We start from the raw sequence: 24,053 nt of genomic DNA on the forward strand, positions 1-24,053 counted from the left end.
AATGAAATATATATGTGGGCTGTTTGAAAAATAAGATGAATGTTCAAATTTCGCGGGCTACATACATTCAATCAGTTTTTTTTTCTCATGTTGGTACACTCGCCTCGAACATATGCTCACAGTTTCAACTGTTCAGTTTGTTGGTAGCGATTTTCGCTATCAAAAAAAATGGATCAAAAAAATTGCATCAAACTGCATACAACAAATGAAAATAAGTGCTCAAAAACACTTGGAAATGTTGACAGTGGCATACTCTGAGTCAGAAAGATGTTTACAAGTGGTACATGCTCTTCACTGATTGTCAAGAAGATGTGAATGACGACATTCGCCCTAGATGCACCAGCACGGATGAAACTGATGAAAATGTTAAGAAAGTGGAAAAAAATTGTTATAGAATGGTCAAACCACTATTATCGGCATATCGGTTGGTCATGCCATGTAATTTTTTCTGAAATTTTGAGCATGAAGTGTGTGGCAATGAAGTTCCTTTCAAAACATTCAGTATTATGGAAAAAACAACACTATAATCATGCCCTAGTCGCCATATTCACCAGATTGGGCGCCCTGCGACTTTCTCCTGTTCCCAAGATTGAAGAGATACATGAAAGGACGGCGTTTTGTGACGATCGAGGAGATAAAAACCGAAATTCTGAGAGAGCTCAAGGACATACCGAAAAGTGAATATCAGAACTGCTTTGAGGATCGAAAATACACTGGAACAAGTGTATTATATCCGAGGGGGCCTACTTTGAAGGAGAAAAATCGATATCGATGAATAAATAAATATTTTTTTAGAAAAATGATAATTCACTTAATTTTTTCAACAGACTTCGTATACTGTTCATTCGTATACAATTTCAAATTGTAAATATATACTCACGAATTTCTAGTTTGACATCAGGGAAATCGTCAAAGTTTGAAGTGTCATCTATAGATCGTACTTCTACAGGTATGGCTGCAGGTCTCTCTCTTATGTGTTCCCAATCCACACCGCGGAAGAACTGATTCAGTTTCAAATCCTCCAAGCCCTTTTGAGATCCTAGTCTTCTGTCACACTCGCAACAGAATCTTGAAAAAACACAGAAAATATAAACAATTTGTTTCGCGTTAGTTCATTCGAAAAATAAAGTCAATTTACTAAAAAGGGTAAAGAAAATGGAATTGCTCAGCTTGCTCGATGACAGGAAAATGAGATATGTTATAAATATTGCTCGTGAATATGCACAGAAGTATGAAGTTGATTTCATTACCTGGAAACACCGTTGAAAGTTGTTTTTTGCTCAGTTTGCCACAAGTTTGGCAGTGTTTGTACTTTATTAATCACCAGTTTCATTGTGGACTATAATTTCTCAAAAACTAGCAGCAGAAATCTACCTTAATAATGATTTTCAAGGTTTTTCTCATAAGTTATAACTTTGAGCAACATATTATCAAACAAACATTGAATTAATTGGATGAATGACTTGGAACTGTATGGAAAATTATTAATAATTTGAAAGGACGTTGTAAAAACAATATACCCATAAACATTCACGATGCCCATGAAATGGCTGAGCAGTTTAACATCCATTTCACTAGATATCCATTTTCGGTAAATCAGCATGATCTGGATTATCTAAAGTTGAATATGCCAGTGTCACAAAAATAGTTTTTCTTAAAGCCAGTTACACCTGTAGATGTTAAAATATTGATTGGTAATTTGAAATCTTCCAACTCAAGTGGATTTGATGAAATATCAAATAACCTATTAAAAAAATCGTATGCAGGCTTATGCGAACCATTGACTTTTCTTATCAATCTTTGTTATAATGAAGTTAATTTCCCAGAATGCTTGAAGTTAGCTGTGGTTCTGCCATTATACAAAAAAGGTGATTCTGATGACTTTTCCAATTATAGAGCCATCAGTTTATTATCAAGTCTCTCTAAACTCATTGAAATGGACATCACTAATCAACTCTCATCATTTCTGTGGAGTCGGAGACTGTTATCCAGAAATCAACATAGATTCTGTAAAAATATGAGCACAGAATCTGCTCTGTGTGATTTTCAAAAATGTCTTGTAGACAATTTTGATAAAGAAAAATATGCTCTACGGCTTTTCATTGTCTTTTCAAGAGCTTTCGACTTAGTCAATCATATGCTTTTATGTAGTAAGTTAGAATCATATGGCGTTAGAGGGATACCGCTAAAATTATTTGAATCATATTTAAATGGCAGAAGTCAGGTTGTTAGACTGAATGGAGTTCTGAGTAGTTAGTAGTTAGGTTAGGTACCTCAAGGATCTATATTGGGATCTTCATTGTTCAATATATTTGTAAATGATATAATCCGTCTAATGGAAAGAAACCACGATATAAAAATAATGTGTTATGCAGACGATACCAATTTACTAATTTTTGAAAAAAACATAGACATGCTACTGAGTGAAACTGAGAAGATTTATGAAGATATCATTCGTTGGTCTGAATAGAATTGTCTGTTACTGAATCATAACAAAATAGTCACAGTATTTTTTGGGCGCTCCAAACAAAGATCACCTGTGTTATTCAAAAATACAGAAAAACAAATAACTTGTAGTGATGAGGTGAAACTTTTGGGAGTAATTTTCGACAAACATATGCAATGGGCAAGTCATATAGAACTATTGCCTAATAAACTAAGAAGTAGTTGCTACAGCGTAAAGTATATGAAAGACCACTGCAGCAAAAATGTCTTGCTTATGCTGTACTTTGCACATTTTCACTCCCACATGAAGTATGGTATACTGAATTGGGGAAACAGTGCCGGTACGAATCGGATCTTCATTCTTCAAAAATACGCAATTCGAATTATGGAATGTTTTGATATGAGAACCAGTTGTCGTCAATACTTTATAACTCTTGGTGTATTAACAGTTTATAGTTTATATATACTGGAAGCTTGCACTTATATCTATAAGAATAAAAATAAGTTTGCAATAGATAACAATCATTGCCATAACACCCGTCATAAAAATCTCTTGCAGCCTGATTTTCATCGCACATCTCTATATCATAGAAATTTTTATTGTAATGGTTGTAAGCTCTATAATATTCTTGATGATCATATAGAATCATCTCCCAATGTTCACATTTTTAAATCAAGACTGAAAAAGATCCTACTTAGTAAGAGTTGTTATTTCATAAATGATTTCTTTTTATGATAATAATTTTTTATTTTTAAACTATATAATTGATTTTTTCTATATATAGATGTATATGTAAATTTGTATTGTTGACATGTCCTTGCTAAATGTAATAATGTAACTAAAATATTGACGTTTTTAATCATTTATGTAACCTTTGTGCATTTAAATGATAAAATAAAGGAATATTATTATTATTATTATTAAAAAATGATACATCACAGCAGAGATCATAACAGCCAAGAATCAACAAATCTGTATATGCCAGATTTCAGAATTGAATTATGATGTGATGGTTCTGAAGACATATAGTTTGAAATTTAGGAACAACCTCCAATCAATAATGTATTGAGATTCTCAACTCTGCAATTTTGTTTGTTTGGTCACCGGTTATGTTCTGTTGAAAAAAATGTTTGACTCACTTAATAATTGTATCTTTGGCCTCTTCAGAGATCGGAACTTCAGCTGGAAAAACCAAGGTCTCTCTCCAGTTCATAACCTTCCTGTAGGTATCTTGCGGATTTTCCGAACAGAATGGTGGATAACCTATGAGCATCTCGTACATAATGACACCCAATGACCACCAATCACAGGCAGGCCCGTAGCCCGTTTGCAAAAATACCTCTGGCGCTATATAGTCGGGGGTCCCCACTGTACTATAGGCGAGGGCTCTTCTGTTTTTCTTCCAACTTTCTGCTCTTCGTTTGCTGTCCATCGGACTTGACGTGATGACTGCAAATGAAGATAGTGAAGTAATAATAATAATAATAATAGAATTTATTCATCAATCAAAGGTTATACAAGGCATTATACATACACACATACATAACAGTTATCAGACTAGTCAAGAGAGAAAAGGAGGAAATCTACAAATAAATTGTTAAGATAGTATAAGTATAGTCGCAAAACAAACCAGAAAAATTGCACATACAATAGTCAGTCTCAGAGTTATGAGATATCACGAATTATTATAAAATTCTTCAGCATTATAAAATACTTTTTCAAGAAGAAAATGTTTCAATTTATTATTGAATAGAATGTCATTCAGATTCACATCTATCAAATCTCTTATTTAATCGAAACACTTGATACCAATATGCTTTGGTGGATTTTCACAGACTGATAACCTTGAATAGGGTTGTCGAAGTTTTTCTTTATTCCTAGTATTATACATATGAGTATCTTCCTTCCTCATTAGTTCATTTTGGTTACGTTTTATGTACATAATCAGTTCAAGAATATATATAAACATGTAGGGTTAGTATTTGGAGATTCTTGAATAAAGGTTTACATGTTGTGGTTGGATGAGCATGACAAATCGTTCTTATTATCCTTTTTTGAGATACAAATGCCCTTTCAAAGTAACAAGACGACCCCCAGAAGGTCACGCCATATGGTAGAGTAGACTGTATCATCCCAAAATATAATAGTCTCAAGATGTCTGCTGATACAGTATCTCACAGATTTTTTATTATATAGCATGTAGTGCTTTTTTTCGAACATACAGTATTTATGTGTGCTTCCCATGTTAGCTTACTATTCAAAGTAACACCTAAGAACTTGATGGTTTCCATGGATTGTATAGATTTACCAGATAAGGTTAAGTATAGGTCACAATTTGGATTCATGTTTTTTGGCAAGAACCGGACATAATCGGTTTTTTTTTCTATTCAGGCTGAGGCCATTCTCAAGGCTATACCTTTCTATTTCATTAGATGCCTTGTTACTTAATTTTTTTAATTGATCAATGTTATTGTGTGACATAAGAATATTAGTGTCATCGTCATATAATATCATTTGATTTGCGAATTTACAGGTGTCTTCACTGTCACTAAGAAAAGCTACAAACAATAGTGGTCCCAGGATTGAACCCTGTGGAACCCCTGAATTTATTACTCTTGAATCTGACTTCACACCATTCACCACTGTCGTCTGGGTTCTGTTTGTTAAGTATGATGTTACCCATTGAAGTAGAACACCCCTAACTCCTAACCCTTCCAATTTCATGATTAACAAATGATGATCAATAGTATCGAAAGCCCAACTGAAGTCATAGAACAGTCCTAGAACAGTATTTCTATCATTCAGTGCACTGTAGATAAACTCTATGCAATCAGAAATTGCCGAGCTGGTTGATTTGGGTTACGGAAATCATTCTGATTTACTGGGATGAGCTCAAAATATTCCAAGTGCTTGGTCAATCTATCACAATGGGATGCTTCGAATAGTTTAGCAATTAGACTTTGTATGCATATAGCATTATAGTTATGTATGTCACAAGTAGAGCCCTTATTTTTAAATACAGGAATACATTTTGATTCCTTAACATCTGGAAATGTTCCAGATGTGAAAGATTCATTTAATTTTGACATAAAAATTCCATTGAATCGCTTTTGATGCGACATTTTTCTATACTTTGGATCGTTCCTCAATACAAGCCCATTCAAATATACAGCACTGCAGGAAATGATATTTTTTCACAAAAAAAAATATATAAAAAAAATTAATTGAATAAGTTAGTTTCAATCTTATGATGAAAACAGGTCATTTGGATTGTGGAGAGAAGTTTCAAATATTCATTTCAATGCACCTGAATCTTTTGAAAAAGTATCTTGATTAAGCAACTAAAGTATATGTTTTGGTTGGTTTCCGGGTTTTGCGGTGGTCTTCTTTGGTTACAATCTCCAAACATTTCAACTGCAACTGCGGCAGTCATCTTCAGTGGCGTAGTCAAAGTACTGTTCTTGGCATATCAAGTTTCACTTTCTTGTAAATTGAGGAGTTCTCCAAGGCTCAATCCTTGGACCTCAACTATTCTCGTTGTATATCTCAGAGTTTCATCGAGTAATGAGCAACTGTTGCTCTCACCATTATGCTGATGATATAGTTCCCGTTTTTTTCTTGTTGAAATTGACATACTACTCTACCCCAATACGACCATGATCAGAATTCTTTCGTTGGATGAGTTTATATAAATATGAAATGAATGAAAAAATATACTCACTGAAATCTGATGGTTTAGCTTGGCTTAAGTCTCTATAAAAGTCCGTCCTATGTGATTTCTTCAAACCCGTGCACAGCCCGAAATCGGAAAGTTTCAAATGTCCCTTGGCATCGAGCAGTAAGTTATCCGGTTTGATATCCCTATGTATGAATCCCAGTTTGTGTATGGAATCGATAGCTAGAGCAGTCTCGGTAATGTAAAACTGCGTACATTCCTCTGAAAGCGTGTCTTTTTTCATGAGAAGTGTCATCATATCACCACCGGGCAGGAACTCCATTATCAAATATAAATTAATAGGATCTTGAAAACTATAATACATTTTTACGACCCACTGGTGATCAGCTTCCACTAAAATGTCACGTTCTGCTCTCACATGGGCTACCTGTGAAAAAGCAGTTGTAAGTATTCTCCATCATGCTTGTAGGTTTCGAAAAAATTCGATACAGTCATATTTTAGGAACAAAATAAATGAATTTGAATTTGGTTCATTATTACTATACTATACTGAATTGAAATAATGAATAAAAGAGGTTGTCTTTGACTTTTAATATAAAATAATTATTTTGATCAGTATCAGCATACAAGTTTAGAAATTGACAAAAATTTTAGGACAAATTCACCCAGATATTTTTCTTCTGAGAATTTATTCAACAAGGTGAATTGAATTGAAGGTGTTATATTTTTAGGAGTGATTATTTTTGGGAAAGAAAGTTTTTGGCTTTCTACTACTCCATCTTGACATTAAAAATCGTAATTCATGAATGAAGTGTGTGTATTTTCTATAATGTTATCCAATTTGGTGCTGAAGAGCCTTGGGGCAAGTGTCTTAAGGCGAAACATCGGTGTATACCAGTGAGGATGACAGTGTTCCATGTAAGTGCAATTTTTTACCATTCATTTGAAGTAGAACTCATGTGAATGATATCTGATTTTTATTCCACAACGAATGTTTGAAATACAAACTGAGTAGAGAAAAGTATCTTTTGTATAATTCAGTGTTCATATAGAAGTAGTTGTTTAGGAAGAATATTTTTCTTTCGTGTAATTCAATGTTTATATGAAAGTAGCTGTTTCAGGAGGACTTTCTTTCAGTTTGTGTCTGAAAGTTACTTCTTTGCATGATCTACACATCCATGTATAGAGTTAACTTGTTTTCAAATTGATTACTTCCTTCCTTTCTTTGGAAGATCCCCTCATCCTTTTTTTGTATCAAGATGGAGTAGTAGAAAGCCAAAAACTTTCTTTCCCAAAAGGTGGATTGATTATGTTACGTTTTATGACTGATGAGACTGAATAACCATTATGGTGTTGATTCTAAAAGTTACTGAACAACTAGAGTAAATAGGTTGAAAAAAAAAAATGTGTAAACTGAATGAATTGACGTACTTGTTCTTTTTCCAGCATGTCAGCCTTCCTGAGAATTTTCATAGCATACACATGGCCGGTGTCTTTTTTCTGTACTAATCTAACTTCCCCGAAGGCCCCCCGACCAATCACTTTGAGGGGTTCAAAGTCTTCAACTCCTAATCGAGATCGTTTTAGCCTAAGAAATTCCGTTTCTTTTTGGGCATGCTGCAGCCTCTTTTCGTGCTTCTGCTCTTCTGAGAGGCTGTCGTCTTTCAAGGATTCCTCTAATTTTGCTAACCTAAAAACAAAAACACCGTATATTTATTTCAGTAACGGTTTTGTTTTTTGCTAGTTGATGACCCAGTTATTTTGTAGAAATTCTTAAATATGAGATAGAGACAAAATATATTTTGTCTAATTTCTACTAATATTTTTATTTGTTACTACCGATTTCGTTTTATTAAACTGACGCAGTAAAAGACAACTGCGAAATTTTTCGGAGAGTATGTGTAACGTCTAATGTTAAGTCCCAAAAAGTTTGTTAGTGTTGAAACTTTATTTAGTTGATGCTCTCGATACCGCTAAAAAATACATAAAAACATACCGAGAAAATTTCGTGAGTGAAGTAAAGATAAATCATGATAGAATAATTAGGGTAAATTAAATTCTAAAAACCCTAAAAAAAGAAAGGGAACATTAAAAAAATACCCATTTTAAAGTTCAAGAGGGTAGCTGCAAAAAATTAAACATCAAATTCGTATCTCTTTCAGGAGAAACTGGAATAATAATAGAGATAGTAGTGTTCACTGAAATATTTAGTGAGGTGTTGAAGTCATGTATTATTTTCTTGCAATTTTACGGCTTACATTTATATTTTTTGGAATCAGACTGACTTTCTACCCTAAATATTTATCCAATCGTTCACATTGCGTTTTAATATTTTGAACATATACAGTGGATTTTCAATGTTCACAGTTGAAATTCTTTCTAAAATAGCAAACAGACACGAAAAATAAACTTTTCATATATTTCAACAACAAGCATCAACTGCCATTCCGTTGATATGAATGTGAAGTAATGAAATCATCAAAAATAATCACGTTCAACGTTTCAAAACAGTGCAATGAAAAGCAATTCACGAAATAATATAACGGTATGTACAAAACCTGCAATAATATGAAGGTCGTGATTTTCATTATTTGTTTTCAGTAATAGGTGATTTCAGAACGTATTCTATATTTACTTCTGCTCGCGACTTCAACTAGGAGAAGTAAATCGTAATTCATCATTGAACATAACCTTAATAATTTGTGCGTAAAAAACACTATGAATTTGGCAATTCTACAATATTGAATACCTGATGATTAAAACGAAAAGGTGCATTTATTTTTGTATATAACAGAGCAAACGATGTGAGAGGTGAACATTTTTATCGCTGTTAGAAGCTAGTAGGTACCAAACAAAACTTATCCAGAAAATAAACCTTACCGTTTTTACTAAATTTGTTACTTAAAATACAGATTTTGAAGTGAAAACAAAAGAAAAGTTAAATTATATCGAATCTACCCTCCCTTCTTTTCCAACAGGTCTAGCTTTTGATATACAGCTATTGACCATATTTGTGTACTAGTTACAATTAACTTTCATAAAACCGAGTGATTTTTTTACACATTCATTTTTGGTTACAATGTCTACTTCGAGAAATATCTGTAAAACCGATCCCAACTATTTCTGTAACATCTGTGGTGAATATACATTCCAAAATTGTAGACTAAGTGTGTCGTAAAACGCATGAATCTTGATTATTTTGAATTTTCTATGGACAGCCATGTCAAGTACTGGGTGACTAATACTGTATGTCAAACATGGTGGAAACTAAAAAAAGACCCCCATTTCAAGTATCGAACATCAATGATCTGGCGAGATCCCTCAAACCATCAGAACGATTTTTGCGTGGTTGATATAAACAGGATCAATAAAAAAACCGGTCCAAATGGTTTTACCTTAACGTGTTACCTATTCCTCGACCAATACTGTACTCTGGCGATGGAATAAAGTTTATTGTCTTCGTTTGAAAATCTCTCATTTTTCAATAAATTTTTATCTAGGACACTTTATATTCAATAAATATTTAAAATATAAAAAATAGTTTACGCACATCCGCTATCTTGTATCATCATCCACTGAACGACTTTAAATCATATCACTGTCGGCAGTGATAACAATATAAGTGCAGTAATTTTTTAGAAAACGTAAGATAATAGCGGGAAAAATTCTGAAGCACTGATTACGAAATTTTCAAACCCAAAAGAAAAAAATGTTGCTGGAATATTAGAGAGGATCAGGGCCGTCGCCTACTTTTTCAACTTGGGAAAAAGTTGGGAAATTTTGGGCCGTGAAGATAGAAAAAAATAATAGTAAAAAAATGAAAAAAAATTGAAAAAATAAAACTGAGAGAAAAGAAAGGGAGATGTGATAAGAAAAAGGAAAGAACCAGGAGAAGTTTGGGATTTCCCAACATGCATAACTTGGAGATTCCATACTTTGAAATTCTGAGTTGTTTGAAAACTTTAAAAAAGTCCAATTTCTCCCAAGTAAGAGAATAGTCCACAAATTTTGAAGTGACAGTTTTACAAAATTCCCAACTTTTTGCTGTTTTTTCGACTTGGAAAACTTGGGAACTTTCGGGCCGTGAAGATAGAAAAAATAATAGTAGAAAACAATGTTTTCCTTTCATTTCCTTTCATTTGTATTGAATATTCCTGTACATGGTGGATATGGTGGAAGAACAAGGACCTTGGTCCAAAGTAGAATAATTCCCATTATTATTTTTATAATCACCAAATTTTATTTTTGTTTGTGCATACCCTAACATAAGCATTCAGTCAATCTTTGGATAGCTAAGTAAGAAAATTAATATATTATAGTAGTAACTAATCCCTCGGCTTTCATTTCTTCGAAAGTTGAGAAATTTTGCTGGTGGGGTTAAGAAAATTTGGATTTCCTTCTCCCCCTGGTATTTCTTTTCGCTACGGCCCTGGAGAGGATTCAAGTTGCTTAAATTGAAGAGATAGGTATATATTTTTAGGAGATATTAATTTTTTGGGAAAGAAATGTTTTGGCTCGGAGCGTTGCATCTAAAGAAACATGTTTCTCTTTTTTTTTATTCATTGTTTAATGTGCTCACACTCTATCACAATAATATTTGCCCAGTTTCGGAATCTTTCAGTTTGAATATGAACTGAAATTTTCTGTCCGAATATTTCTCAACCACTAATAAATAATCATAATTTACTAAATCATATTGTTTTTTGGTATAGTTATTCGAGACCGGGTATTTTCGAAAATGTCCTTACCTTTGTTTTCGTTCTACATGTTGGGCTATAAGATTACTGTAATAATTTTCTAAAGTGACTTTCGCTTTGGTGGCTTTGTCCAGGGTGTGGACACTGAAACGGATGGTGTTCTCCGTGGCGGTCATGTCCAGGACCCCTGAAAAAAAAAACAAAGCATCGTTAGAAATGTTTTCGAAAGAAATCAACAATCAAACTGGCTCCTTGTTTTCGTGAGGTAATTGATAATATTGGTGCAATTTTTGTCATAGACAAAAAGAATATGTGTCCCACAATTTTTTTGGAGGATTCAGAGTATTGGAGTAGACCCACAAAACACTTTTAGTATTTTTTTTTCAACTTGATTTTTTTTAACGCTCTTTAAGAACTCTTCTATTTGGATAACTGCGTTTATGTGGAATAAACTTCCTGAGAACGTTCTTCCAAATGAATTTAATCTCCAACGATGCAAATCCAAAGCGAATCGCTACTTTCGCACGGGATGCCTCAAGGACTTTTCTATAGCGCTTGTGTTTTGTCCTTAAAAAATATTATAAAAACCCCCCATCCCTTTGCCAGGAAAAGTGAACAAATGGATTTCCACCCAAGTCTACTTAATATCCCCCAGAGTAAGTGGAATGAATTGTTTATGTAGATAATCTAATTATTTCACAGATTTCAAAGTAATACCTTGTTAATTGTCAAAGTGATAGCTGATTTATTCAACAGTGAAATCCGGTGAAATAAAGGGGTGATTATATATTATATGGAGGAATTAAATATACCGAATTAGTAAAAATTTATTTGAATTTGAATCCTTAAATTTGGCGTCACTTCACAACATTCCGTTTGTAACTTGTCCGGCTCAGTCACTTAATCACTTCAATTATCTTTTTCATTTGACAATTACCTCTAGTTTTAATCCAAGGAGGACACAAACCAGTAAGAAGACTCATAGCAATGTCCATACACGTAAATCGCGAAGCTAAACGAGATAACAGAGGGTGAAGGTGAGATTTGTACTAACGAAATACCTGAAAAATCAGAAATATGAAGGGAATCCAGATAAGGTATTATCTAATCTGGTCGCAAAAAAAACATGTTTTACAGATCGATATTCGAAAAACAAACGAATCGTATGATTAGGTATTGCAAATGTATGATATGATAAAAAGCAGTGTGATACTCTACTCTGATGTTATGTTTAAACCATGCACAATGGGAAATGAAAAGGTATCCAACATGATTTTGAGCATATCACACAGATCATGATGTTTTCAAATATTTTCGAAAATAATATCTCAAAACACTAAAATAAAAATCATCTCAGGTATCTCAAAAGTGCGATTTTGATGAAATTGGTGACACGTGTGAATCATTGTAGTCTTGCCACGTGCCACTGTAGGGATGTCTGCAGTGTACTGTGTAATGTCCGCTATTAGTAGACCTACTGTGATTCGAAAGTGCATATAGATTATAACGACAAGGAGTCACATTGTCTGCTGCATAATTGCTCATATCTAATCCATCTAAAGGAAACACGATGGCAACATTTCCGTTAGAGATAGTCTTTTGAAATGAATTACTAAAATACGGGGATGGATAGAGACTTTGTGCATTTTCTTCTATTCTGTGATGATAATATGCTTTTTTGTATTTGTGACTCAGAAAACCCGTTTTCAGTTATAAGTATGGATGTTTTAGGATTAACCAAAAAAAAATGAAACTGAATATTTCAATTTGAAAAAAATACGGCTTATTTAGAATACAAAAAGGTAGGTTTCCAAAAAATATCGTGAAAAACAAATGATTTTTGTGAATACCATATCATGGATCGGATACCAGAATTTTCGAAATATCGTTTCAAAAATGTCTGCCACCCACAGAATACTCGAATACAAATATACATTGTCATCTCCTACTCGCTATTATTTACAGTTCGCCTGTATGAATTGTTTGTTCTCACTACGGATTCTCACGAGTCGATGACTCAGCGGAGACAAAATCAAATATTTGTAGATGGATAAAAAATAAAATTCGTGCACAAGATTTCTATCGCCGTCCATTGTATTCATTATATTTTTTATTTTACTCCGTTCCTTATTATTTATTCGGATATTTTAATAATAATGTGAACGGTTATTTTACGGATTATTCACCATTATTTCAATAAGAAAAAGTATTTGTATTTCTTTGGAAAACGAAACCTATACACGAGATAACTATAATCATCGAACTGATTTCAAAGTTTTCCATCTTTGTGTGTTCAAACGCTTGTTAAAGCTTCTGTTTTGATAAAAGGAGATACTTATATACTCCCTAAGGACACCAAAAAATTTTATAATCATTATACATGGTGTTCCAACAAAAATTTGACCACTCAGCAAATGAATAGTGTTCAAAAATTTCAAAGAACACCTCAATTTTTGTTTTGAGGGGATATCATTTTTATATGAAATTCACATCATTTGAAAGTTATCTTGTCCTTCTACTACCACCGTTTGCAAAATTGGTTTAATTGTTATCGACGAATTCAGTGCTGAATGATTTATTCGAGAACATCTTTCAAGAATATTTATTGCAGTACAAAGAAACACATACAGACAATGAAACCAAAGAAAAATCAATTAGAAGTGGGTATTTCAACTGCTTCAACTTCTATTATAAAATGAGTTCACATTCGACATCAAATAATTTTTTTTTCCAAGGTACATGTTTACTTTATACAAATTGTAAGGAATAATCAACTTTTTACACAGAAGCTTAACTATTTTTTCTAGTAACTCGCGTTCAATACAAAGTTCAATAATAATTACGAAAATATTTACATTTTATAAAACTATTTGTTCTCTGTGTCACAACATGATGAATATTTTAGTTGATATTATGCTTCAAGAAGTTAATGGGTATAGTTCAACTAATTGAGGATAACTGTTAAAATCAATAATATATGAGATTTTCTTCATTGGGATTAGAATTTCACTATTAGGTAATCATTTCAAAAACATGTCTCTTTAAATGATGAAATTAAAATTGTTGTTTTCTCAATAATGTCAACATTAATGAGTACTCTGAGACATAGCCAAAATACAGTAATATAAACAAAAAAGACAGTAAGAAACATTGATGAGTCCACCACAAAAAATGCATTTTCAAATATCCCAACAACAAATTTCTAAATCCAGTCGAAATCACAATAGTTTTCTAATATTAAAAGTGGTGATACCGTTGAAATCAACCCTTCGCTATGTATGAAATGTCCAATTCCTACCGTTATTCTCCCTACCTGCAAACTGCCCTATATACCTGACGTAACATCGAAACCTGTGAAGCGAAATAAAGGAAGTGATTCGAAGGTGAATTCCACACCTGGTAAAATAACTCCTGTTTCCGGTTTCAAAACAAAGTCATGTGGACATATACAATTATTTTTGGTGAACTATGGTATCACAATATTTTACCGGAACTGACATGGTTTCTAGCCATGCATTCATTGTATCCTGCTATTCAACTGTCCCAATTAGATGATTTGTCAATGTCAAACCAACCACACCACCTGAATTATAACCCATAAACAATTCATTTTTTCGATACTGCTTGTCTGGAATTTAATCTGACACATTCTTGGAAATTAAAAAAGCTAAATCAATTAAAATCTGCTGAAGCGTAATGAACAACTAAAAAGTTCACCCCGAAAAGTTACTGCGTATAATTTAAACAACTGAAGAGACAATTAGTAATTGTCCAATTGGACTTCTCGCGGTGAACTTTTCAGTTTGATATTTACTACACTTCATATCACGTTTCCAAAAAAAAAAAGGTCCAACCTCGAATGGCAACATTTTCAAAAAGGCGCTTTAACAACTTTTTAACAATTCAACATCACGTGTTTCAATCACCAAGTAATCATCTTCATCTTCAGTTTAATCTTCACTTGGTCAAACATACAGTATTTATAATCCATACACTGCATATCCCAAAGAAAAGAGTGATATTTCCTATTTCAATCAATAGGTCAAGTGTGCGAGTTATAATCGTAAAATACGAAAAGTAGGTACATAATTATTAATAAACACGCTATGAATCACTTTGTTTCGTTAGGTAACTCGAAAGAGAAAATCAAAATAACGATAAGGAGTGGCAAAATAACAAGAATTATGTAGGTTATTATGTAACACAAACAATTTGAGGACCAAAAAATCTTGGAAAAAAGGTCACGTTCAAATATCTTAGAATATGAATGAAGCAACTTATGTATTCCTCGAATAAATTGTCTTCTTATTTCACTTATATAGTATTGTCACCGTTAAGTAATAAAAAGATATAAATATTCCGTTAACCAGCCATTGGGATCGAACCTACACCCAGCATATAGTTATTAACAAACTGTCTACTGGCCTATCTGTAATGATATGACTTATAAAATTATAATAAAGGTCAACCACTCAACAAAGTCAAAGGGACATTTAAAAAAAAAATGAAAAATAGACATTTACTATGTGAACAAATCAACGGACAAAGTCTTCTCTTGGAGTAACTTCTAACGCGGAATCTAACAGAGATCTTAAAGTTGGTCTCACAGAACTGACCCCCCACCAACCCACGTCCGAGGCCTTGCAAACTATATGGAATGTATCATCAGGGTTCTTTTTCACACGTATATTGAAATACTTCAACTATTTCATTGAAACTATTTATTCGATTACTCGAAGAAACTACCCCCACCAACCCTTATGCGAGGCCTTTCCACTACTGAAATATATTTCAAAGACTGAATTTCACATATTGTTTCCCATAAAAGGGTTACTTTCAGTTATTTTCCATCCCTTGACATCAGGGGTCCCTGTGCGAATTAGTCAGTTGTATCTTTTCATGGAGTTGAATAACACGGCATTTATATTTTTTTAATACTATGTTGACAGAAGCGAAAATTAGGATTTCATACATAGTTTCGTCGTGTATATGTGTGGATGTGGATATCGGTATAGCATCGATTTCCTGTTGTTATTATACTCTTGAATTCAACAAAGATAGTTTTTTTGGTATTTTTTACTTCGATTTATTCTGTCAGAATCGGCATTTTTAACTTTCAAGTACTTGAGTTTGTTCAGATCCTTTTACATTCACATATAGTAGTGAAACATCTGAGGTGAAATTAATTTGATAACGTACGTTTTATTAATCAACTTAGAATAATCGTGTTTCTAAGTATTGATTCTTCCACAATGAGAAAAATGAACGAAACTAAATCAATTGAGAGTATAATGTAAGAACAACTATCATCACCTTGAGAACTTTCCTGACACAAGTTAAACCCGAAAATACGTTTGAAAAACGAAAGAATGTATTTACAATATGAGTTTTTCCACTGGAAAAAGTGAAACTTCAAGACCTCTTGATGTAAGAATAACAAGATCATATTTGATAATATCAACTTAGTTAACGAAAAGTATTTCAAGAACATAATGAATAGTAATGAATAGTTTATAGTCCAGTCGAATTGGCACAAAAAAAGGGGGAGGAACGCACTGAATTCTCAAGGGGGTTCACTGGCAGTATAAATTTAAGTTCCCGGGGTATCATTCCCGTTGAGTCATCCGTCATCTTGAATTTACATGTTGATTTTTGTTTATTGAATAACTCGTTCATTTTCAATTTTACATGAAAAATAGTTATTACAAAAGTTGTTTAAAATTAAATTTCTTACAATTTTGGTTTTTATCAATTTTTCCCTAGGATCGATATTTTTCGGTTTATACCGATTATGAACAAAGTTGTTTAAAACCAAATTTCCTACAATTTTGATTTTCATAAATGTTTTCATAGGATGTTATTATTTGATTTACATTCGAAAAGAAGGGGAGAATTTTCTTTTATTGAATTACTCGTTAAATCTCCATTTGACTCGAAAATGGTTATTATCATAGTAGAAGATAATTTTTTTAATTTTAAAAGTTACATTGTTCGAGAAACTGATCATTTACACCTCTCTTTTTCTTTAATGTAACTGTGCGTCCCAAAAATATGAACCTTAAAAAAGTCAGCATCATAATTGTAGCAAATTACATCATCAACACATCAAATACGAAAACATTAATAATACACACGATAATAAAATATTTAGGTTCACCCTCATATCTTCTCGGGTATAAGTCTAAAAAATCCGACGAAAAAAATTGATGAGGGCCAAAATTGTAGAAAATTCAATTTAATACAACTCTGTTTATTACGAAGTTTCTAGTAAAATTAAAAATAAACGTGATAATACAATGATAAGATTTTACCGTCTCCTTTTCTTGGGTATAAATCGAAAAATATCGATCCTACTAAAAAATTTAAGAGAACCAAAATTGTGGGAAATTTTATTTTAAACAACTTTTTTAATGACTACGCGACACCTGTTTTGCTATCACATAGCAAAAACACGTGTCGCGGTTCACTAAAGTTTCAAGTGGAAATCTCACAATAAAGTGTTGAATACGTCAAGTGAAAGTATATTCATGAATAACATTCATAATTTTTCATTCCCAATCGACTCTATTTCACCAACATCCCACAAAATTGATATTTTGACTTATGTATCTCTCGAACTTTTCCAGTTACTAATAAATAAATTGCGATTATTCCCTGAATTTTTTTTCAGTTTACATTCAAACACCTAACCCTAAAACGACCGTCCTGAAACTCCCTCAGCTTCGATGTTTATGATAAGCTCAACCTTTACTTTTACGTTTTAAATGAACAGGTAAAATTCAAGTAATTTCAAAGTCCCCTTCATGTCTGCCAGAGGTATTACCCTGTTTCACTTTTTTCAAGTGAAAGTATAGGTATATGTAAATAACGTTCATTATTTTTCATTGCCAATGTTTATCCCTTTCGCCCTATTATACCTACATGCAAAACATACTAAGCTAAAACACACAACAAATTCCAACCCCTTGAGCTTTCTATCATTTGATTTGTTTATGTTCTTTGAAACTATCTTCTGAAAGTATTATCAAAATCAGACGGTTCAGAATACTCTACTCATCTTCCCAAGAATGCGTTCGTGCTAAAAGTAGCTGGCTCCAAGACAATGCAGACAACTACGAAATGCATTTCGAAGGTATTGCTCACTCTTAGCGGTTCAAAGTTCTGGGTGCGAGGCGCACAACTAACTACCAAACAAAAGCTTACCCAACACACGACCTACATAAATAATTCACGAGCACTCCGTTCAAAGACAATGGATATCGTAAGTACTCCGTAATGATGGTGGCACGCGCTCACGATGCACACAGTCACTTTCACACACACAAACACAAAACGAACTTTACTGAACTCGAAAAACTGACCACGATCCTTGTTTCTGCTCTCTCGCAGAACACACGGAATAGTAACAATGGCTAAGTCGGAGCCGGACAGGTAATTTTACGACAACACGAATAAAGAGTTCGATGGAGCATTATCAGAATACCGGGAAATCCTCAACGATTGTCGAGCGCTGACTCTCGTGCACCAGGCATCGACCATTATTTCACACTGAACGAAAAAGCGCACAGGCCTGGCTTGTTGGTCGGCAATTCCACGGCTGATGATTACGCGTTATGGCTAAGTAAATCGCTCGTTCAATGCCCGTGAATGCGCCACGATATTGGTACTACAAGGCCGTGGACCTGCCGAATTCCGTGCAGGATGTATTTCTGTGTACCGCGGTGCGTCTCACTTTTTGAATTTCCTGGTAACCGCAGAGAATTGGCATGACCAACACTATAATTTGGCGAATCAAAGTGACATAATTATATTTTGAATGTAATGAGAGCAGTGTCATGAGGAGAATAGCTTTCGGATGCTCAAGGTACATGATTGACAGTTTTGAAGCAACATCAAATCAAATCTACCATAGCTATAAGGTTCGCAGTGAATGTTCGCATTGCCAAGCACAAGAAACACACACAGCGAGGAGAAATCAGCAAATCAGGAATAACAGAGCATGTCTAGATCGATCAACATAACATCGAGTGGTCCCAAGCTGAGATCATACACAAAGAGGAAGATTGGTTTAGGAGAAAATTCAAAAAAAGCCGCATACAGGTTATTCAACAATGTATTTAGCCAAGCTAGCGTAGAGATACGCGAAAAATGGCCAACTCCCGCCAAAAGGTCATCTACCACTAAACCAACTATTAGCATCTACAAGATGATTGTAGATGCTAATAATCGAAAGTTCGATAAGTAACTTGGCTTGAAATCTCTCAACTTTTTAATTTCATTTTTATTTTTTTTTCAATTTGTTCCATTTAACTTGTATTTTATTTCACTATTATTCCGTTTAAGGTTTTTTTTGCTTAATATAGTATTGTTTTTTAGCTATTCATTATTATTTTTGTTCTTTAATTTTTAATTCTTCTATTTTAGTTCTTTCAGATTTCAAGTCATTTTATATAATATCCGACAGTGGAAGTCCGAGCTAATGAAATTCGTTTAGGATCATGTTTCCGTTTTCAACCTCTTGTCCTAGCAATAGTGACCAGGATCGATCCTTTTCCACAAAGCTATTTGAAATACTTTTTCATAGGTTTTTTTTGTTTCATTTCATTTTATTGCAGATGATTTTACTCCGTTATCGCCGATCTGTCTTCCCTTCATATAGTCGAAATCTTCATTTATTCTTACATCAAAGGATTTTCCACAGAAACAAGGTTTTTCGAACCTCATTCTCGGATTTTGTTCATGTCAAAAAAATGTGTTGGTATATAGTTCTAAAAAAAGTTATTCTTTCATCATCAACACCAGGCAACGCTGTTTCGACCCGCCATAGGTATCATCAGTGGTCCTATGCTGAACCACAACTGCGTTGCTGGACTCAACTCTCCTTAAAGGAGCCTGAGTAAGTAAGGCTTCTTGGGAAGCTACGGCCATCTTTCACATGCGACGATTTAGTTATATGTCGAACTCATGGATCTCGTCTTCGAAAGGGAAAATGTCGTCGACTTGACAGAGAAAAACTAGATTACCTACTCCAAATTCAATTTTCCGTACCGCACATTTTATAGAGCCGCATTCGCTTTGCTAATTTAAATCGAGAACATAAAACTTCAAAGAAAATGTTTTTGTTTGAAATTGAGCCAGCAGATTCTTAATGAAATTATAATGTTTACAACAAAGCGGTCGACCAAATCCGGGATTACTTATAAGATCTTAGTCACTATCATAATTTGATGCGTTTGAAAGTATTTACATTTAACAAGAATCCCGTTCGTGTTCCTTGGAAGTAATCAGTGGGTAAATTACCAAACCAAAATTATCCCGTTAGATTATACGAAGCAGGGGTCGAAACAGGGAATTCGAAGAATAACATATTAGATATATTTCAGTTATAATCTTCACAATTTTCTTCTCCAAGGACACTCGATCTACTTGTATAACAACTATTAGCAAGCAAGAAGAACACGCCTAGCAGCGATGACTAATCTAAATGACGCCAACTTACGTAGTTGTACACTTGAACTTTCCACTAACATCGGTGTTAGTGGATATAAAGAATGGTTTGTTCCGCCAACACTAGTATATATTTTCAAAATTCTTGTTCTGCATTTTAAACAACATTGCGCAACTAAATGACAATATTTCTATGATGAAGCATAATCTGAAATGAGAAGATGAAATACGATATTTTATTACTACACCATCCGATCTTGTATAGATTAAAATGTTTCTCTGTCGCTCTTAAACAATCGTCATCTTATAAAAAACAAATGATGAGGGTAAGAATTTGTGATCAGAAAGAAATAATAATTTTTACTTGTTTTTTGGGGGATACGTGTGGTTAGTAACTAAATAACCTTTTCATGATTTCAAGTTTCCCTTCTTCATATGTGAATAACTCCCAGTGGGTGATTTCTATTCTTATAGTTTTTTAGGTTGTAGCTAGGCCAAATAATTATGAAGGAGCTGTTCTGTAACAACCATTATTTTCAAATCCTTGGTATTTCATTTTTAGTTGAAACTTTGCGTTCAAATAGTTTTTTTTACTTGGCAAGTATTTCATCCAAAATGATTATCGTTGCCCAAAGAAAAGTAATTAGAACTTGCACATTCACCAAAAGAGTAATTTGAAGAAAATGAAAATGAGCGATCGGAACAATAATAATGAAAATTTTTTGCCAAAAAAATTATCCTATCAAATTTGTCTATTTCTAGTCATGTGTGTCGAAATAACCAATGAAACCATCATTACACTGATAACTACCCATGGATAGTTTTCACGGGTAGTTATCACTTATGTCATGACATTGCTAAGCAACCAACACAATAAAGTTGTTTGACATTTCAGTAATTCAGTTTATTTCGAAAATGTCACTTCCTCGCTTTGGTGTTCAAAATGATGCGGCAATTGACAAAATCATTATCAACGGAATATCATTATACGAATTGTTCTTTTAATAACTGTGTGTTCAATAAATAATTTTGTTCAAATTGCAAAAAAATTTCTCACCGAATATCCCTCGAACATTGATAAATAACTCATAATTTTATCACAACTTCCTCAAGCACGTTATTTTAGGTAACATTCCTCCGCCTTCGGCGTCGGGATGTTACCAAATAACGTGCTTTCGAAAACTGTGATAAAATTATTTCGTTAGTTATCAATGTCCTTGGGATATTATAGCTGAAAACAACAATGATAAATGAGCTTTATTGTGGAAGAATAGATATTTTTGACAAAGCGTGTGTAAATAATTAAAAAAATTAAATTAAAACATTGAGACAAAAAGTGGTCAACGGAAACTGTATCTGTTTGTTACGTTCTAAGTCAGTAATGAAGTTTAACTTGAACAATATCACGACACTGGACTTTGATCAAATTCATATTTATATAAAAAATGGTTTTTCGTAAATTTCCTCATGACTCATTAGGAAAAAATGCCATTGTTGACTGAAGGATACCAGTATTGCATACAATAAGATATTAATATTCATCCATTATTTGGAAATTACTCAAAAAAATTGTTTGTTTTGACAACGAATTACCTGCGAAAAAATCGTAATGCTTTCTTGGTTTCCCATAAATTCTAAAGTCAAACCATAAAATCTTCCTACTATAAATTTGAACAATGATACATGGAAATGGATGATAATACACAAGCTTTAACTACATAGGTACCCTAGATGTACATGGTTTGTAAACTATACTTATCAGCATCCCACATCGCATTCAGAAAATTATGTTACTGTAATTATATGTAACTTTAGTTGACAGCAAACTTTCAAACTCTGGGAGAAATCACAGAAGTTTTTGGTGAAAACACTAGTCCTCAACTTATCAGTTTCTTTTGAATTTTCCGAAATATAATCAGCCAATTCTACAAAAAACTGTATGTCACCGATTGAGACAAATCTCCATCACAATGAAAATTTATGAAAATCATTCATACAACTACATACTGTATCTAATCCTAGCCAAAGGAATTTAATTCATTTGAAAAGGAAATATTTTGAGAAATGAATTTGGAAAACATCTTTTCGGCCTTCTACTCCTCCAAAAATATATAAATAAAGGTGCCCTTTCAACAGAATGAAAAAATAAAGAAAAACAAACTTGCAAAGATGTATTTTTTTCACATACACATAGGGAGAGTCAGCCTTCTTTCTACATTTCCAAGTGTTTTCTAATAAATTCTAAACTTTTAAGAGCATTGAAGATCGGAGGCGCCTGCCATTCATCTAATTTCTCGAATTAACAGGGTTCTAGGAACATGATACAATGAAGAATTTTGTATTTTGTGAGATTCGACAGTCATTTTATACTTTTGATATGAAACAGTTTAAATTCATTAGTTCTGTAGGTGAATTGTACAGAATATACTCGTATATTAAGAGTGACAAAACACAAAAATTAATGTAACACAAATTCAGTGTCATTCCTGCACAATAAATTCCTCACGAACTGTCCCACTCTTTAGATAAGACTTGTTATATAGTTCTTAGACTACTTAAGACTACTTTGCTTGCCATCATCAATAACAGAAACGTTGAATCCAGATATTATAATAGAATACAAATCTTGAGCAAAGGTTTTAACACTCTGATTGATTTAAAACAAAATTCTGAAATAATATAGATATCTGTTTCTTTATTTTTTCAAATATTTTCTTCCAAAACTCTGTTGAAAATAATGAATTTTTAACACTGCTGCTACAAAATAGCATTTTTAAAATTAACAACCAAGCATTTGAGAAGCTGACATATTATGAGTGAAAAACCATTGTTGAGTTACGAACTTTAGCCACATATTTAGAAATGGAAGATCTAATATTAAAACATTTTTCCAAAACTATTGATACTGTTGTTGTGTAATTTAAAGTCATGATTAGTTCTCACATCATATGAAATGCGAGGGTATCTGAAGCAAATTCCTGTTATCTGTTTATCACCCATGATTCGTTTGTGAAAAACATAACTACTATGAGTTTCAATATTTTTACAAGTACCTACCGCTGATATCTAATCAATATATAAATAAATAAATATATATATATATATATATATATATATATATATATATATATATAAAATAAAAAGATAAGTACTCTTTGATCATTCCCATATTGATTTCGATTTAAGAGCCACGGTATACAGCTGTTTCAGCCTATTGGGCATCGTCAGTACCGGGCAGACGGTCCTTGATTGAAAACAAAATGAGAAAAAACCAAGAAAGTATAAAAATAGCTGCGTAAACGCAAGCGAAACATAAGTGGAACCATCTATTGGTGTGACACCCAAGTCAACTTGCCAAGTTTTTATGTCAGTGTTGGTGGTTTGACCAATCAACCAACAACTGCGGTAGCAGAAATTTGGGAAGCTAACTTCTACCGCAGTTGTCGGTTGATTGGTCAAACCACCAATACTGACATAAAAACTTGGCAAGTTGACTTGGGTGTCACACCAATAGGTAGTTCCACTTATGTTTCGCTTGCGTTTACGCAGCTATTTTATCGAATACTTTCTTGGTTTTTTCTCATTTTGTTTTCAATCGAGGATCGCCTGCCCGGTACTGACGATGCCCAATAGGCTGAAACAGCTGTATACCGGTGGCTCTTGAATTGAAATCAATATGGAAATGATCAAAGAGTACTTATCTATTTATTTTTTGATTTTCATGGAATTATTTTCCAGCAGCTTGAAAAATACTGGTTGATGACAAACCGATTTGTTCCTCAATCGC

The 24,053-nt window shown here is 33.2% G+C and overlaps 1 protein-coding gene across 10 annotated transcripts in view; it reads right to left on the reverse strand.

Moving 5' to 3' along the window:
• Window positions 1–24,053, reverse strand: part of trc (Serine/threonine-protein kinase tricornered) — a 141,767-nt gene that overhangs the window by 4,035 nt on the left and 113,679 nt on the right. For 7 of the 10 annotated variants that reach the window (XM_023174575.2, XM_074172197.1, XM_023174572.2 and 4 more), the window contains 5 exons: window positions 10,871–11,006; window positions 7,554–7,812; window positions 6,168–6,549; window positions 3,586–3,895; window positions 881–1,068 (listed from right to left, as the gene is read on the reverse strand). In XM_023174575.2, coding sequence (XP_023030343.1) covers window positions 881–1,068; window positions 3,586–3,895; window positions 6,168–6,549; window positions 7,554–7,812; window positions 10,871–10,995 — 1,264 coding nt within the window. In that variant the 5' untranslated portion in view covers window positions 10,996–11,006. Of the gene's footprint in view, window positions 1–880; window positions 1,069–3,585; window positions 3,896–6,167; window positions 6,550–7,553; window positions 7,813–10,870; window positions 11,007–11,756; window positions 11,882–18,022; window positions 18,361–24,053 lie in introns of those variants that run through there. The other 3 variants (XM_074172198.1, XM_023174581.2, XM_023174573.2) reach the window with 3 other exon arrangements.

This window comes from Leptinotarsa decemlineata, unplaced genomic scaffold (genome assembly GCF_025532065.1).
Source record: "Leptinotarsa decemlineata unplaced genomic scaffold, Ldec_3_MD MMD2_tig00000035_RagTag_RagTag, whole genome shotgun sequence".
Classification (NCBI taxonomy): Eukaryota; Metazoa; Arthropoda; class Insecta; order Coleoptera; family Chrysomelidae; genus Leptinotarsa; species Leptinotarsa decemlineata.